The sequence below is a fragment of the Sorex araneus genome, chromosome 1 (genome assembly GCF_027595985.1).
Source record: "Sorex araneus isolate mSorAra2 chromosome 1, mSorAra2.pri, whole genome shotgun sequence".
Taxonomy (NCBI): domain Eukaryota; kingdom Metazoa; phylum Chordata; class Mammalia; order Eulipotyphla; family Soricidae; genus Sorex; species Sorex araneus.
This window is the reverse complement of record NC_073302.1, coordinates 437081947-437100183: the sequence shown is the minus strand read 5'-3', so window position 1 is coordinate 437100183 and position 18237 is coordinate 437081947. Positions and strand designations below refer to the sequence as shown.

General features: G+C 51.3%; 1 protein-coding gene across 1 annotated transcript in view; it reads right to left on the bottom strand.

Moving 5' to 3' along the window:
* Positions 1-17380, bottom strand: part of IFT56 (intraflagellar transport 56) — a 43726-nt gene extending 26346 nt beyond the window's left edge. The window contains exons 1-9 of the mRNA XM_004608228.2: positions 17263-17380; positions 16806-16943; positions 14197-14289; positions 13254-13368; positions 11821-11870; positions 10095-10240; positions 7507-7678; positions 4230-4304; positions 81-183 (exon numbers count right to left, since the gene is read on the bottom strand). Coding sequence (XP_004608285.2) covers positions 81-183; positions 4230-4304; positions 7507-7678; positions 10095-10240; positions 11821-11870; positions 13254-13368; positions 14197-14289; positions 16806-16943; positions 17263-17265 — 895 coding nt within the window. The 5' untranslated portion in view covers positions 17266-17380. The remainder of the gene's footprint in view (positions 1-80; positions 184-4229; positions 4305-7506; positions 7679-10094; positions 10241-11820; positions 11871-13253; positions 13369-14196; positions 14290-16805; positions 16944-17262) is intronic.
* Between the last annotated feature and the right edge of the window lie 857 nt (positions 17381-18237).

Genomic DNA, 18237 nt, shown 5'->3' with positions numbered 1-18237 from the left:
TTTTTAAAGTTCAGTAAATGGTTCAAGAGATTTAACGTTCTAAAATTTTACAGCATAGGAAGAGCGAGACAAATTCTGACCTTGCCGAAGGTAGTAAATGACCAAGTTGAGCCGAGCTTCAGGAATGACATCAACCAGGGGTGGCAAAACCTGCAAAGCGCCTTTACCGCCTCGGAAAACCACCTAGAGACAGAGAAGCTGGTTACCAGCGCCCTAAGTGCAGCTATACTTACTGCTGGAAGTGTCGGCGGAGGTCACTGGGAGCCGGGTACACAGACCCCACTGGAATAGCCGCGGGAATCTGCCCATGTGGGTGCCCCTCGTAAATAAGCACAGCACACAGGCAGTCTGGAACTCCGACAGGCACCATCTGACTCCTGCCGACCTAATGCCAATGCTTCTAGCCATTTCTCTTCTCCCTTCCCTCTGGTCTTGATCCTTCTACCTAAGAACCCTGCTGTGTGTCCGAACTATTTCTTTTCTGCTCTACCTAAAGCCGACCTCTGCTATCAATCTGTCCGGGCCTCCTTTCTTTGTGTTCATAGCACCGATCCCTTCATTTTATGTGCTCCTTTTTATCTTACCCCACCAGAACGTAAGCTCCATGACAGGAAACTCTCCATTCTGTGCCCTAGAATTATGATTCCTAGAGGCAGCACTCAGGGATCCTTTGAAAGGATGAACGCACCTTTGAAGCATGCTCTATGTAAGTGACCCGGCCCCCACCGAAAGACCTCTCTACAATGCACTGGGTTTAAGAAACAGAACACAGGGATTTTTCTCTTTGCTCTTTCTCTTCCTGAGAACTTTGGGCATCCTTGGCCAAAAACTTATTTGGGAGGTTATGTTTTGTTGTGATTGTTGTTAGACCCACTTGGTGATGCTGAGGAGTTCCTCCTGGCTCTGCACTCAGGAATCACTCCTGGTGGTGCTCAGGGAACCATATGGGATGCCGGGGCCAGTCAGGTGCAAGACAAGCACCCTAGCCACTGTACTAGCGCTCTGGGCCCAGAGGAGGTTTTGCTTTGCTTTGCTGCGGGACAAGAAAGTTTGATGTATCCCCTGACAAATCTCTTGAGTGCGTACAGAGACTTAAACTGTGTCTTGTCACTGATGTTCTGCTTCTACTCCTTAGCTTCAAGCACCCAGAGGAATGCCGGCTCTGTGGATGGACCAGTGTATGGACTGGCAGGAACAGCAGGTAAGGTGCACGCGGCTGACCAGGGTTTGATTCCTGGCAGCCCCTATGGTCCCTGAGTCCACGAGGAGTGATCCCTGAGCGCAGAGCCAAGACTGAGCCCTCGGCACAGCCAATTAAAAAAAAAAAGATAATACAGGGTACAACTTGATTTTAACACTCAAATCTGACAACAGAAGTCTATGTTCTTAGTAATCATTTATAATATATCAACGCTTTTCATCTTATTTATTTATTTATTTTCTTTTTGGGTCACACCCAGCGACACTCAGGGGTCACTTCTGACTATGCCCTCAGGAATTACCCCTGGCCATACTCAGGGGACCATATGGGATGCTGGGAATCAAACCCGGGTTGGCCGCGTGCAGGGCAAACGCCCTACCCGCTGTGCTATCACTCCAGCTCCACGCTTTTCATCTTTTTTAAACTAACAAAATTGGATCTGGAGAGAGAGTACAGTGGGTAGAGCACTCACTCTCCCTGCAGCCTACCTGCATTCCATCCTCAGCATTGCACATGGTCCCCTGAGCCCCACCAGGAGTAATTCCTGAGTGCAGAGCCAGGAGTAACCCCTGCATCACCAGATGTGGCCCCAAAACAAAAATTAAATATATGTGTTAATGGGGGAAAACACATATATTGTTTCACCAGGAAATAGGAAAAACTTTCATATTTTTATTTATTTATTTATTTGGGGGGTTGGGGCCACACCTGGCAGTGCTCAGGGATGACCCCTGACAGTTTGCTCAGGGATCACCCCTGGCAGCTCAGGGTACCATATGAGATGCCGGTGGTCACACACGGGTTGGTTGTGTGCAAGGCGAATGCCCTACCTGCTGTGCAATTCCCTTTCTTTCCCTTTTGTGCTTCGGGGCCTCACGCAGGCGCTACTCCTGGCTCCGGGCTCAGTAGTGCCCTCTGGTGGTGATGAGAGGCCATGTGGTGCAGAGCCCCTGTCCACCTGTCACGCTACCAAGGCCTTAGCGTGACCCTGTCACTTCTCTGGCTCTCACGTTCTTAAATCCCAGTCTCCAAGAACAGTCCCAAACTACTAGTTGCTGGGCTAGTACTCTGTGCCAATACTGTTTATCACATATACACACAGCAGATTGGACTCGGGCTGTCTGTCAGGCCCAGCTGTGAAGCCAGACAATTCAGTAAGAATCTCTGGGGGTGGGTCACGTGTATCGTTACTTAAAAAAATCCCCCCTGGTGAAAAGATACTGTGAGCGACATTAGATTGTCCAGGCGCTCCTTCTGGTCTGGCTTATTCTCTCTCCTCCAGCCCCTTAAAGTCACAGGCATGGTTTTCTGGTTTAATCTCTCTTCCACACTCAGGTGTCAAGAAGTTGGCAGCCGCTACTCTTAGGATAACTCCTCAACCTACTGTTGAGTCTCGCTCTCTTGCCAAGCTCCATTGCTAGACTTCTAACAAATCAATCTCCACAAAATCCAATCTGGCTCTAATTTAGAAACTAGATCAGAGGTGAGATGCCTGGGGCAGAAACTCATGACGGAAAATAGTCAAAGGGAACTCTATGTGTGATAGAGGATCAAATTAGAGAAGGGACAGGATTATTGTAAAAGCTAGTACCGAGATATAATAAACAGTAGTGAGTGAGCAAGCAGCTATCGAAGAGGCAGGGGTCCACAGCATCTAAAACATGCGGTTTCGGGCTGGAGTAGTAGGCGGGTAGGGCATTTGCCTTCCATGCGGCCGACCCGGGTTTGATCCCCGGCATCCCATATGGTCCCCCAAGCACTGCCAGGAGTAATTCCTGAGTGCAAAGCCAGGAGTAACCCCTGAGCATCGCTGGGTGTGACCCAAAAAGCAAAAAAAAATTTTTAAAAATAAATAAAACATGCGTTTTCAGCATGTGTTCAGCAGAGTCAGCGCTGAAGAAAGGGACAGAGGAAGAACAGAGGGGAAGGAGAAGTAGGCTGCGGGCAAGGCGTGTGCGTTGCCCCTTTCCGATCGCTCTAGCCCCCGTAACTGGCATTTTTATAGAAGGGAACGGAGACTCACTCATGGTAAATCACTGACCCGTGTCCTGGGTGCCCGAGCTGAGGGCAGCCATTCCGCAGGCACAGGCCACGGCCGGCAGAAACCTGCTTTCTCCGGGTGCTCTCGGCAGGGATGCAGCCGCACACGAAGCCCCAGAGTGCAGGCCTCACCTCCTTTCCCTCCGCCCCAGAGTGAGTGCGCTCCCCCTGTGAGCCGCAGTGCTCCCCTGCCACCGCTCCCCACCCCGGGGACCCTGAACCCTCCCAGCCACAGCCATCCGAGGCGGGCCCCACTCTGCTCGGACCAGAATCCTTCCCAGTTAGTTTAATCCACAGCGAGATGTTCACATGTCTTTGTCAACGAAGCACACGTGGATCCGCCTACCTCCCGCTGAATGTTCTAGATAGAGGACTGTCCTCCCAAACAAGGGTTTCCTTCAGAAGGGGCCTTGGCAGCAAAGAAGAATTCACAAAGAGAAATGTCTTCTGAGCTGCCTCCTTCCCCCAGTCTTTCTGCAATGCATCCACGTCATTAAGAATAGAAAAACTGAAAGAAGGAAGGGGGCTACTAGGGATGGGAGATACAGGCTGAAAATAGACTATAGACTGAACAAGATGCCTACTTAATATCTCTGTAGCAAACCACAACACCCAAAACGAGAGAGCGAGCAAATGGGAATGCCCTGCCACAGAGTCAGGGTGGGATGAAGAGGGGGGGTGGAGGTGGTGGGAGGGATGCTGGAACCATTGGTGGTGGAAAATGGGCACTGGTGGAGGGATGGGTACTTGGTCATTGTATGACTGAAATGTAAGCATGAAAACCTGTAAGTCTGTAACTTTGTCTCATGGTGATTCACTAATAAAATTTTTTTAAAAAAAAGAAGGCAGGGGGCTGGCGGGGGAGTCAGGTGTGGGTGGACATCTTGGGGACGGACGGAAACTAGACTTCTGGTGTCGACCCCAGCGGAGCATCTCCAGATGGCAGAGTATAAAGCGGCCCGAGCACTATGAAGCAGCTCTCACTCACCAGGTTGTGCTTGATGAGCTCTTTGGCAAACTCAAAGGAAGAGGAGGAATTGTCCAGCAAACTCTTGAGTTCTGCCTACAATTGGAAAAGGAAAACATACGTGAAAATGATCAGTGTCTGGCTCTGACACCACACACTGGCGCAAGGCTTACAGCACATGAAAAGGTCTGTGTGCTTCTCATTCGTTCTTCAGGATCCTTAAGAAAAGTGCCAGTGTGACTATCATTATCCTCACTTCATAGATCATATTGTTGAGACTTATCAAAGTTAAGTAACTTACAGTGGGCAGGAAATTTGAAATTAGCTAACCCCAAGGCTCCAAGAATTCTCCCAGGGACAAGGAGTCCAATATTTGAAAGGAAAAATCTTAAGACAGTGGGTGGGGTGCTTGCCTTGCGTGTGGCCAATCCCAGTTTGATCCTTTGTTTCCATCACTGTACCACTGTCACTGTGACCCCATTGCTCTTTGATTTGCTCGAGCGGGCACCAGTAACGTCGCCATTGTGAGACCTGTTACTGTTTTTGGCATAACGAATATGCCACAGGTAGCTTGCCAGGCTCTGCCGTGCGGGCAAGATACTCTCAGTAGCTTGCTGGGCTCTCCAAGAGGGATGGAGGAATCAAACCCGGGTCAGCCGCGTGCAAGGCAAATGCCCTACCCGCTCTTAGGTGGCACTGGCCTCCTAAGCCTTGCTTCCATACGGTCCCCCATACACCACCAGGAGCGATTCCTGAGTGCAGAGCAGCGGGAGGAACCCCTGAGCATCACTGGATACGACCCCGCCCCCATGAAAAAGGAAATAACTTTTTTTAATGGATCAGCTTTGGGCCACACCTGGCTTTACTCAAGAGCTACTCCTAGCTCTGTGCTCAGGAGTGACCCCTGGTGTCGCTTAGGGGACCTGTATCAAACTTGAGTTGTTCACGTGTAAGTAAAGTCCCATAACCCCTCCACATACTCTCTGACCCAGGCACCAGGGGCCACCCCAGCAGGACCGGGGGCCTTTGGGACTACACCCCCCGCTGCTTGAGGACCAGGTGGGTCCCCGGCATCTGGGCTGGGCACGCCCAAGGCATGCGTCCTCGCCCCTGTACTCCTGGGGGTCCATGAGGACACGGTGCTGCGGGCCGGGGCATGATGCCATCCTGAGGAAGCTCCAGCGGGCCCAGGGGGACCGTTAAGTGTTTTCTTGTCTGCGGAGTGCGGCCTGCTGGCAGGGGGCAGTTAGCAGTCTTGATTTCTTATCTGCCCCCGCCTGCAGGGCTGTGCTCCAGGGGGGGCAGGAGCGCTCCCTGGGGGTGGTTAGTGTGGGGGGTGGGGGGAGAGACCCACTACGGCCTACACCAGCTCTGCGGGCAGCAAGGCTGTGAGCTCGCCAGCATGACCCTGCGGAGGCTCCTGCCCTGTCCAGACCCTGGGGTTTGCCTCCCAGGCCAGCGTGCAGTGTAGATGAACCACCCGAGTGCCGGGCTTCTGCACGTACCCCGCTCCCCTGGAGGAGAGTCTGCGTTCAGTTATGGCCGGTCACCCCACAGTGGGATTTCTTTCTTGGAATGGCTCCTATATATGACTCCAATTTATGAGTGCTCTCACTTATTTAAAAAGATATACAGCCTCACAGCTATCTTAGTGATTCAAGGTGAGAGGGTGCATGCAGTAGCCAAGAACGGAAACAAGACAAATCTGTCATTTCTGTTCGGCAATTAACTGGAGGTTTTAACTAAGGTATTAGGGAAAATAAAAAGAATTGAAAACATCCACATTGAAAAGAAAAAGTAAAACTACCTACAAATCACAGAGGGCACAATCATATATAAAAATTTTAAGGAATCCACAAGAATATAGTAATTTAGACAAGGCTATAGGACACAATATCAATATATAAAAGCCAACAGCATTTCTATTCATTTGCAATGGGCAATCTGAAAATGAAACCAGGGAAACAGTTACACTTATAATCTTGTCAAGAAAAATGAGATACTCAGAATAAATTTAACAAAACTACAAAAATTATAACCTCTCAAAACCTTAAAGCATCATTAAAAAGGTTAGAGAATTCCTAGAGAACCCTAAACGAGGGCTGGAGAGATAGCACGGCAGGTTGCTGTACTATCGCTTGCCTTGCTGACCCAGGTTCGATCCCCAGCATCCCAGAGGGTCCCCTGAGCCTGCCGGGAGAGATCCCTGGCACAGAGCCAGGAGTAGAACCTGAGCACAGCCGGGTATGTCCTCAAAACCAAACAAATGAAAAAGAATTCTAAATGTGGGAAAACGTTATAAAAAGATTTCCATGTCTCGGCAGATCCTGCAGAGTGAAAATGCTGGGTTCTATAATTCTTTTTTTTTTTTTTACTTTTTGGATCACACCTGGTGATGCTCAGGGGTCACTCCTGGCTCTGCACTCAGGAATTACTCCTGGCAGTGCTCGGGGGACCACATGAGATGCTTGGAATTGAACCCGGGTTGGCCGAGTGCAAGGCAAACGCCCTCCTGCTGTGCTGTCACTCCAGCCCCTGGGCTCCGTAATTCCATAGTTAATCAGAGGATCCACTGCAGTTTCTAAAGTCGCAGCATCAGTTTGCTGTCCCAAGCCCCTGTTCTTGAACGCAAATTCCTCTTTTTCTTCCCCCTCACATCTTGCTTTTTTTGTTTTATTTTGTTTTGCGCCCACAACCAGCAGTGATCATGGGTTAGTCCCGGCTCTGCACTTAGAGGTCACTCCTGGCAGGGCCCAGGAGACCACATGGGGTGTGGGGATAGAATCCGTGCCGACCCACTGTGCTATCCCTCTGGCCACCCGCACGCCAGCCGCCCCACACATCTAAGTAAATTTATTTCAATACTAACGATTTTGCTTTACTTAAACAGTTGCATCGTTTTACATTTTGCTGCTATTCAATAATTCCCAAATTGATCTACAGGTTCACTGCAACCCCCGTCTGAATTCCAGCTGACTTCTATGTGCTTTGTTTTACTTTCTGGGTGACACACAGCTGTGCTCAAGGATCACCCGACTCTGCCCAGGGATCACTCCTGGAGGGCACAGGGGACCATGTGGGGTTTTGGGGTTCGCGCCCCGGTTGACCGTCTGCAAGGCAAGCACCCTACCTGCTGTACTATTGCTCCCGCCCCAGCTGACATCTTTGTAGAAGAAACAAATACTAAAAGTCACTTTAACTTTTTTTGCAAGGAGCAATAAAAGTGCAACAATCTTGGTGGGGGAAAGGTTAGGACTAATATTCCCCAATTAAAAACCGTACACACTTCCATCACTACCTCAGCTTCTTTGCCGTTGTAAAGGCGGAAATGGTTGCAGGCCTTCAGGTTGAGCGCGATGGTGCTGTCGGGGATCTGCTGCAGGTAGACAGCCAGAACCTCCTGGGACACATCGTAGTAGTCCAGTTTGTAGTAACACAGAGCCACGTAGACGTTGAGTGCGAGGTATTCCCTGGGAGAGGAAACGGGCAGGTCAGCAGCTGAGGGCGTCAGAAGCGCTGCCCCGGTCAGGACCCAAATGGACAGTGTGGAAAGAAGAGATGATTGCCTTTTGAGGAAGACGGCAAGATAGAATCAAGGTAGCGGTTTCTTCTTGTATTGCTGCGGTGTTTCTCTATAAGTCGGGTTAACCATGACAGAGGGGAAAAGGAACGTTCAGCCTGTGGCTTTCCTGCTGGAAAGAAAAGCCCAGGAAGCAACGAGGCTGTAGGCGAGCAGGGGACAGAGGAGAGACAGAGACGGCAGACCGCCACTGAGGAGGGGCACGCGAGAGGCTGCTCAGGGAAAGCAAAGCACAGAGAAAGGAAGTGGGAAAGCGGGGGCGGGGGGAAGCTTTGTGGATATGGCAGAGGACAAGAGATCAGTGACCAAGTTGGAAAGTTACTTCTTCAGGATGGTTTGTATACTCCCTAGTCAGGAAGCTCTACATAACTCACTTCAGCGTTGGTATTGCTATAGCCGGATCATGCTTCCCGGGAGACGAGTGGCTGCTGGACCGCCCAGACTCAGAGCCAGGTAAGTCCTGGCTCGGTACTCAGGGATCATTTCTAGAGCAGTGCTCAGGGGGCCATTTGTAGTGATGAGGATGAGACTGGAATCAGCCATGTACAAGGCAAGTGCCTTACCCCTGGACTATTTCTCCACCCCAAAGACTGTGATTTTTCTGCGATTTTTTTTTTTTTTACGGGAGGACACAGTTATGCTCAGGTCTCACTCCAGGCTCTGCGCTGAGGAAGCACTCCTTCAGTGGTTGGGAGACCACACGAGGTGCCAGGGATCAAACCTGGATTGACCAGGGCTGGAACGATAGCACAGCAGGTAGGGCGTTTGCCTTGTATGCGGCCGACCCGGGTTTAATTCCCAGCATCCCATATGGTCCCCCGAGCACACCAGGAGTAATTCCTGAGTGCATGAGCCAGGAGTAACCCCGGTGCAACGCCGGGTCACTTGTCACTTGTCATCCTGTTGATCCTTGATTTGCTTGAGTGGGCGCCAGTAACATCTCCATTTGTCCCTGTCACGTGCTAGTGTAGCCCAATGATATCTGCTTGCTCCAGGAACAGGAAGAGACTCAGATCATTCATTCAGGGTTTTGATGAAGAAGTCTGACCATCTCGTTGGTGGGTGGCACTGGGTATGACCCAAAAAGCCAAAAAAAAACCAAAAACCAAAAAAGAAACCTGGATTGAACAGATACAGGTAAAGTGCCTTCCCTGCTAGACCTCTAATAGACAATGGTTTTTTGTTTTGTTTTGTTTTGTTTTTTGGGTCACACCTGGCAGTGCTCAGAGCTTACTCCTAGCTCTGTGCTAAGGGATCACTCTTGGCAGGGCTCGGGGTACCATATAGGGTATCAGAGATCAAACTTGGGTTGGCGACGTGCAAGGCAAATGCCCTTCCTACTGTACTATCTTTCTGGCCCCTGACTAAGCATTTTTAACAAGTGTATTGCCACCCCTAAAAGGGCACAAATTGTTTCAGTGGGGTGTTGGTGGGCAGCGACCCGTATTCATTTTGTAAAGAAAGCTTAAGCATATATGCACAGATAAATGGATGTACAGTTCATCTGTGATGGATAAAGAGACAGTCTGTCATGACTTACCAAGGAAGCAATACTGATACGAAGGTAGAGAAACACTGACTTAGACCTGAGCTTCTTAGACAGTGACAGAACGGGTATCACAGAAACTCTGACAACAGTAGAAGCTCTTTGAATATTTAACAATCAAAAATTAATTCAAAATCAAACACATTAGGGGCTGGAGCAATAGTACAGCAGGTAGGGCGTTTGCCTTGCACGTAGCTGACCCGGGCTGGATTCCCAACATCCCATATGGTCCCTTGAGCACCTCCAGGGGTGATTCCTGAGTGCATGAGCCAAGAGTAACCCCTGTGCATTGCCAGGCATGACCCAAAAAGCAAAACAAAACAAAACAAAAAAACCAAAATCAAACACAATATCAGGGGCTGGAGTGATAGCACAGCGGGTAGGGCATTTGCCTTGCACGCAGCCAACCGGGTTTGATTCCCAGAATCCCATATGGTCCCCCGAGCACCGCCAGGAGTAATTCCTGAGTGCAGAGCCAGGAGTAACCCCTGAGCATCGCCGGGTGTGACCCAAAAAGCAAAAAATAAAATAAATTAAAAAAAAAAAAGACATTATGAATCTAAGGTGTTTCTGGCCTCACCTACACTGTATTTCTTGGGTGAAAAGGGGTGGGGAGAAGCACCCCGGCTCTGGACAAGGGGGCGCTCTCAGTCTGGCTGGCTTACCAGCCCAGCAGATCTGCGCTCTGGAATACGGGAACCACATTCGCAAGAGAACCTCCTACAGTGAAAACCATTCTCGGCGGGATAAGAACACAGACCTGTTATCTAGCAGGATCCGCTTATAAATATCAATAGCTTCCTGGTAGTGAGATCGCATATAGTGGATCGAAGCCAAACTGAGTTGATCTTCTGTGATATCCTGAAGATTCTGGTGAAAATTCATTAGTTTCTTCTCATCATTAAACTAAAATTGTAAAAAAAAAAAAAAAAAGACATTTGAATATTACAGTTAGAAAAGATTGCACTCTATCGATCAGTTTTTGTAGGGGGAACATCTGGCAGGGCTCAGGGCTTACTCCTGGCTCTGTACTCAGGAATCTCTCTTGGAGGGACTCAGGGGACCACATGGGGAGCTGAGGGCTGAGCGTGGGCCAGCTACATACAAGGCAAGCGCTTTAAACTCGTCCCTCCTTTCTCATTACAGAGCTCTACCTTCCCCTTCAGCTGTTTGTCTGCTCTGTCCCCTTAGCTCCCCCCTTCTTGGTCTCTCCTTCAGATAAGAAAGAAAACAGGGCCCGGAGGAAGAATCGCACAGGGCGCAGAGCGTGCCTTGGGAGCGATGGTCAAGAGTTCAAGTCCCCAGAGGCACGGTCAGGCAGCTCTGCCTTCTGTGACCCCTGACACCACAGTCTCTCTGCTCACACCGGTCTGGTTTGTGTAAGCACCGCAGAAAGGTGCTCAAACCTGCTAGGTCCCACAAGGGGAAGAAGGCTTTCTGACTGAAGTGCAGGAGGGGGGCGGCAGGTGACTCGGGCAAGCGCAGGGGAGAAGCACAGGGGTCCCCGCCCTGGCCAGGTCCACCACCATGACCTGCGTGCCTCAGCCCTGAGGACTGCTCAGTGAGCACTGCAACCTGACGTGTGACCCCAGCCAGCACCCCATCTGCGCTGTGCCGGCACGATGGCCAGGCGTGCGCGCACTGACAACGGGGGGGGGGGGGAGAGGGCTGGGCAATAGAGAGAGGAAAACTGGGGGCCCCGGGGATAGGACAGCGGGTAGGGCGCATACTTTGCACGCAGCTGGCCAGGGTTTGAACCTAGGCACCCGATATGCTCCCCTGGGCCCCACCAAGGAATGACCTCAGAGCACAGAGCCAGAAGTAACCCCGAGCACTGCTGGGCATGGGCCCGCGGCAAGGAAAGAAGGAAGCCAACAGCGGCCCAGAGCTGCGAGGGCGTCAGCCTTTCACGCGGTGACCTGGGTTGAATCCCCAGGACCCGACATGGTCCCAAGTCCCAGCAACAGTGAATTCTGAGTGCAGAGCAAGGAGTAAGCCCTAAGTACTGCCACCAGAGGTGGCCCGAGGAACAAAAAAAAAGAAAGAGAGAGAGGAAAGAAAGAAAGAAAGAAAAAAAGAAAGAAAGAAAGAAAGAAAGAAAGAAAGAAAGAAAGAAAGAAAGAAAGAAAGAAAAGAAAGAAAGAAAGAAAGAAAGAAAGAAAGAAAGAGAGAGAGAGAAAGAAAGAAAGAAAGAAAGAAAGAAAGGAAGGAAGGAAGGAAGGAAGGAAGGAAGGAAGGAAGGAAGGAAGGAAGGAAGGAAGGAAGGAAGGAAGGAAGGAAGGGAGGAAAGAAGGAAGCTACAAGGGACGAGAGCAATAGGGGAGCGAGCAGGCAGGGCAGGAAACTGTGGTTCCCGGGGAGCCCTGAAAGTGATCCCTGAGCAGTGAATGAAGAGTAGCCCTCGAGCACTGGGTGTGGCTCCAACGCCACCCCCACCACCATTCCCTCCCCGCCACCAAAACACGGGAAATGAGAACTTAACATACCTTGTGAGCCAAGTGGAAGAGAAGGCGGTTCTGAAGCCGGCTCTTGGGAGCTGGTCAAAGAAGCCAGATTGCTCATTAAGGAACGCAACCACTCTGTCCGCTGCAGAAAGGCCGGGAGCCTCAGGGAGCTCCCACACCCTCCTGCTGTTTCTGCCCGGCCGCCCGTGCAGTGGCAGGGGGAGCACGGAGCAGAGAGGTACTCTGGCTGCTCCTCCCCGTCCTGTCTCACTCCCTTCCCGCCACCGCAGCACAGCGCTCTGGCAGGAGGAGACGCAGCCACCCTCCACGGTGCTGTCGGCGCCTTGCCCCGAAGGCAGACTTCCAGCCCTGGGCACCTCCATGGGCACGGCCCCCGCTCTCATCCCGCTACTGGTCTTGAAGCTTTCTGTATCACTGTATCACTGTCATCCCGTTTGTTGATTTACTCGAGCGGGCACCAGTGACATCTCTACTACACTCAGCCCTGAGATTTTAGCAACCTCTTCTTACTCGTCTTTCCCAAAGACTAAAGGCTTTTTCAGGGTCAAGGGAACGAGATCTATTGTTACTGTTTTTGGCATATCGAATATGCCATGGGTAGCTTGCCAGGCTCTGCTGTGCAGGCAGGATACTCTCGGTAGCTTGCCGGGCTCTCCGAGAGATATGTACATATCTGTTACTGTATTGTTACTTGATCCTTTCCACAAGCAAAAATCCTAATGTGATGGCTGCAAGTGGCAGGTGCCCGACCTGGGTTCGATTCCTGGCACCCGATAAGGCCCCTGAACACCACTAGGAATGATCCATGCCGGACAAGTGACATTTTAGGCAAGTAGCCTAAGCGCTTCTGATGTAGATTGTTCCAAGGACACTGCACTTGGAGAAACTTTTTGTTTGGGTTGGGGAGGGGGTCACATTGGCAGTGCTTAGGGTTTACCCTGGGCCTGTGCTCAGGGATCACTGCCTACGTCAGGTGGATAGCCCAAGCACTGCTAGGAATGATCCCTGAACACAAAGTCAAGAAAGAGTAAGCCCTGAGCACTGCTGGGTGTGGCCCCCAAACAAAACAAAACATACCCATAATGAATAGCAGTGATGAACAGCAGGTCTTGTTTTTTATTTTGTGTCACACCCAGCGATGCTCAGGGGTTACTCCTGGCTCTGCACTCAGGAAATCACTTTTGGTGGTGTTTGGGGGACCTTATGGGATGCTGGGAATCGAATCCAGGTTGGCTGCGTGCAAGGCAAATGCCCTACCCACTGTGCTAGGACTCCAGCCACTATTTTTTGTTTTGTATCTTTTTGTTCACAACCCGTGGTGCTCAGGGCTCTGCCGGGAGTGATCCCCGAGGTGCCGTGGGGGATCTGAAACAGGCCAGCTGCATGCAAGGCCAGGCGCCTTACTTCTCTCCTCTCGCTCTGGCCCCAACATCGCATGAAAAGGCCTACTGTACCTTTAAATCCAGCTACTTCTGCTTGCTTATACATTCCCAGGAAAAAGTAGGTGCAGGCCAGGTTCACCCAGACATCGGGGTTGCAATTTTCATCTTTGGCAGCGTTTTCGTATTCCTGAAATGAAGGGAAAAGCAATGGCCTCGTCAGTGGCTGTAGCAGCTCGGACGGACAAGGGCTCCTCACTGAGATGGCGCAGCTTCACCCCTGCAGGCCCTTAGCTCCTCAATTCTCCTTCCCCTGTGCGGTTAAATAAGCACTGCAGTGCCGCGCCGGCCTACGCCGGCAGGGCTGTCTGCCTAGGGGCCTCTGGCCAACACCGTGGCTCGAAGCTGCCCGCAGGCCTGGCTGGTCTCAGTGCCGCAGTGCTCAGCGCCCTTGGGTCTCCTCGCACCGCAGGCTGTGGCCCCTCAAAGGAGCCAGTGCTGACAGGGAGTGTAAATCTCACTGACAGGTATCTTGGGCTGGAGCGCTGGTCCAGCGGGGAGGGCGTTTGCCTTGCGTACGGCAGACCCGGGTTTGATCCCCAGCATCCCATGTGTTGGCCCAAGCACCGCCAGGAGTAATTCCTGAGTACAGAGCCAGGAGTAGCCCCTGAGCATTGCCAGGTGTGACCCGAAAAGCAAAAAGAAAAAAGAAAAAAGAAAAAAAAGACAAACAAACAAACAAAAACAAGTGTCTTAAAGCTACAGAGTGAACAGGATACCAGACAGATACATGCGACCAGACAGAGCTCTCAGGAGCAGTACATTCAGACACAGCCAGCGGCTGCCTCTCCTGACAAAGGCAGGACAGCGGAGGGCACACAGGGTGGCTCTATGCCTCTTCTCTTTGCTCCCTTACACGATGTGGGAAATTTACCAGGAGCATATGTGCTCATCATGCAAAGTTTAATAACAGACAAAGTTTGATTTTTAAGCACTTCTGTGACAACTTTAAACTGACCTCTAAAGCTCTCTTGTAGTCACCGAGGTGAAAGGCACAGTATCCAATCCACAAATTGGTATCCTCTTCTTGTTCCCCCACATGACGCTTGAACTTCACGTTCAAATTCCATTAAAAACAAACAAACAAAGGTGAAAACCTGGGCACGGTAAGCCTTCTGTTTAACATAGCATAAACCTGAGCTTTGAAGAAATGATGTGAGTCAACACAACCGGCTTTGCCGCCAAAGCAGGATGTTCCCCTTCCGCCTCCTATAACAAGGCAACCACACAACACAGCTTCTCCAAGGAGTCGGAACGGCAGTACAGCGGGCAGGTGTTTGCCTGGCATGTGGCCGACCTGGGTTTGATCCCCCACACTTCAGATGGTTTTCAGAGCACCGCCAGGAGTGATCCCTGAGCACAGACCCAGGGTAAACCCTAAGCACTGCCAATGTGACCCCCCAAGTGCAGTGTCCTTGGAACAATCTCCATCAGAAGCGCTTAGGCTACTTGCCTAAACTGTCACTTGTCTGGCACCACTGCAGGCTGATCCCACAGAAAATAAGGGACCTGGGGCTGGGGCGAGAGCTCCAGGAGCGGGGGTGGACGCTCTGTACACCAGGGGCAGCGCCCGGGGAGTATACCCAAGCACAGCCCAGTGGGGCTAAGGGAAAGAGGAAGGGGCCCGAGTCTGAGGACAGCAAGGAGCTTGCCTTGCACATGGCTGGCCTGAGTTTGATCCCAACATCCCATATGGAACCCCAAGTTAGCCAGAAGCTCTTCCTGAGCACAAAGACAGGATATGATTGAGCACTGCTGGGTGTTGCCCAAAAACCAAGGGGAGAAAAAAAAAAAGGAATAAGATTGAGTACCTAGAGCAGGCTAGAAATACACATTTTATTTTTATTTTATTTTGGTCTTAAGGACACACCCACTGGTGCTCAGGATTTACTCCTGGCTCTGCACTCAGAGTTCAGTTCTGGCAGACTCGGGGGACCATATGACCAGGCGCAAGGCAAGTGCCCTATCTGCTGAACTACTGACCTGGCAACAAAAAAAAATCATTTTAATAATTCCCTAGGTGAGGGGCTGGAGAGATAGTACAGTGGGTAGAGCGTTTGCCTTGCATGCGGCTGACCCGGGTTCAATTCCCAGCATCCCATATGGTCCCCTGAGCACCGCCAGGAGTAATTCCTGAGTGCAGAGCCAGGAGGAACCCCTGTAGGTGTGACCCAAAAAGCAACAAAACAAAACAAAACAAAAATAATTCCCCTAGGTGATTCTGGAATATATTTAAAGTTGAGAATTGAGGCTGGAGAGATAGTACATCAGGCGAGGCACTTGCCTTGCTTCCCACCCACCAGATTCAAATGGTAGTATCATATATGGTCCCCTGAGCACCACCAGTGGTCACTCCAGAGCACAGAGCCAGGAATAATCCTTGAGTACAGCTGTGTGTCTCCTCCCCCCCCCCCCCCCCGCCTCCTTCCCTCTCCCGGGCTCCAAACCACCATCACCATAAACAAAAGGTTGAGAACTACAGCCACAACAACGTACATCTGCGTAAGATACATAATACATTAGACAACAAGCACAAGGCATGGAAAATTTCTGTTCGACCGGAATTTTTTTTTTTTTTTTTTTTTTTTTGCTTTTTGGATCACACCCGGCAATGCATAGGGGTTACTCCTGGCTCTGCACTCAGGAATTACCTCTGGCGGTGCTCAGGGGACCATATGGGATGCTGGGAATCGAACCCGGATCAGCCTCGTGCAAGGCAAATGCCCTACCCACTGTGCTATTACTCCAGCCCCCTCGACCGGAATTTTATAACACACAGTAAAATTAAACATAACTGGCTTTTCTGCAGCTGTACTGCTGTGGAATATCCGGCCAGCTAAGGACATCAGCTTTCAATCCTCCCCTGAAGAACTGTAATTAAATGCTTCTTTGATTTGCCCTCTCCTCCAAGAAAAAACCACCATAAATCGATCAGATCAGGGATGGACACTTTTTAAAATGCCTATTTTAAAAAACTGAACTGACACTGTATTCAATGCTGGCGTCACCACTAGGCATAATGAAGTGTGCCTAGAGAAAGATGTATCCTTTTATTATTATTATTATTATTATTATTGTTATTATTATATCTCAGAGAGCCCGGCAAGTTACCAAGAGTATCCCGCCCCCACGGCAGAGCCTGGCAAGCTACCCATGGCGTATTCGATATGCCAAAAACAGTAACAAGTCTCACAATGGAGACATAACTGGTGCTCACTCAATCAATGAACAACGAGAGGACAGTGCTACAGTGCTGTGCATTATTATTATTATTATATTTGTTGGACACACCCAGAGGTGCTCAGGGCATATTTCTAGCTCTGCGCTGGAGGGGGGGTTATATGGGGTACTGGGAATCGAATTCAGGTCAGCCGCATGCAGAGCAATAAAGCTCTACCTGCTGGGGGTCTGGCCCCAGAAGTAGTTTTCTTTCCTGCTCTCCTCTGATCACGCATACCGTTCACTAGGGAGCCAGGAACCCGTTTCTTGCCAGGTCTACAGGGGACACCCCCACCTGCTCAGAGCAGCGAGCTTCCTCCCCCGCCTTCCCCGCGCCGCAGGCATCACCTCCAGCAGGGTGATCGCGCCCGTGAAGTCCCTCTGCGACAGCAGCTCCTCCAGCTTGGGGATCTTGCCCCCTTTCTTCTTCCGCTTGTCGCCCTGCGCGGGGTCTCCGCCCACGGCGGGCTTGGCCCTGGAGAGCATCTGTGAAAACAGCCACAAGGGCAGCGCCATCCCCGCCCCCCGGCCCCCACCCACCTACCCCACCCCCCAGCCCAGGTGGGGCAGCTCTAGCGCCCACGGGTCAGGTCGGGAGCAATGGACCCCACAGAAGGGCGACCACCCAACGGCGGCGTCGGATGCGCTTCTCCTCCCCACCTTTCACCCACCCCACGTGCGGGGATGCCAGAAGGGGCCCGAAGTCGAGACCCCAGCGCCGCCGACAATTCTGCGCTTAACCCTGCTAGGACTCAGCTGCCTCTCATCTCCAGGGCCCGCCCCAGCAGAGTTCAAAGCCACTGACCATCTTGGCGTGGGTTCTGGGAGCCGCGAGGGCACACAGACAGCAGAGTCGCCCCGTCCCGGCGGCGCAGCATCCACACCGCTCGCTCCGTCTCCACGGCAACGCCGCTCAGGGCCGGTCCGTCCCGAGACGCGCTCCCGGAAGAAGCGACGCCCTCGACGGTTTAGTTCCGCCCTGCTCCTGCCGCTACCGGTGGGGGGCAAGAGGGGGCGCCGTTCTGCGGGAAAGAGAGTGACGACCTCCACTGGGATAGTTAGAGCGAGGCCCTAGCACTTGGAGTTACGTTTAGGGAAAAAAGTGAAGGAAGACGGCAGTGTTTTCCGACACAAGTTTCCGGGGAAGGTAATTTTCCAGAACCACTTCCGGTTGGGACTTCCCGTTCGCTTCCCTAGCAACCGTGATGCCCGTCGTAGGCGGATGCGGGAACCTTAGAAACCAGATTCCTGCTGAACCGCGGAAACTGCGGGTGCTGGAGCTCGGAAGCTCCTCGCAAGAGTTTCTTAGTCTCTGAGTGCACCTGTTATAGGCGGAAGGAGCGGGACGCACTCGGCAAAGACTCAGGAATTCTTTATTAGCTGATCAGCGACTGTTTTCTCTGTACCAAACCCTGGACAGGAGAGCAGTAGTCAGGATTGCGGGGCAATGCTCTTTATGGGCAGAGCTTACATCCATCCCTACGCTAAACGAGCAAGCAAGCCAAAAATAAAGCAGTTAGCTAAGTAATCCATTGATGGATACAGAAGTCAAAGATAAAGTAGTCGAATAATTGATTGATTGATATAGGAGCTAAAAAAAAAATGGTTAACTAAACGCTCTTTGATTGGTCTACCCGTGTCTTGTGTCCTGTTTTTATGCCAAGTGAGCACGCATCCTGTCTTTCTGCCAAACTAGCGCACATCCTGCTTTTCTGCCAAGCGTGCACACATCCTGTCTTTCTGCCAAACTGGCGCACATCCTGCTTTTCTGCCAAGTGTG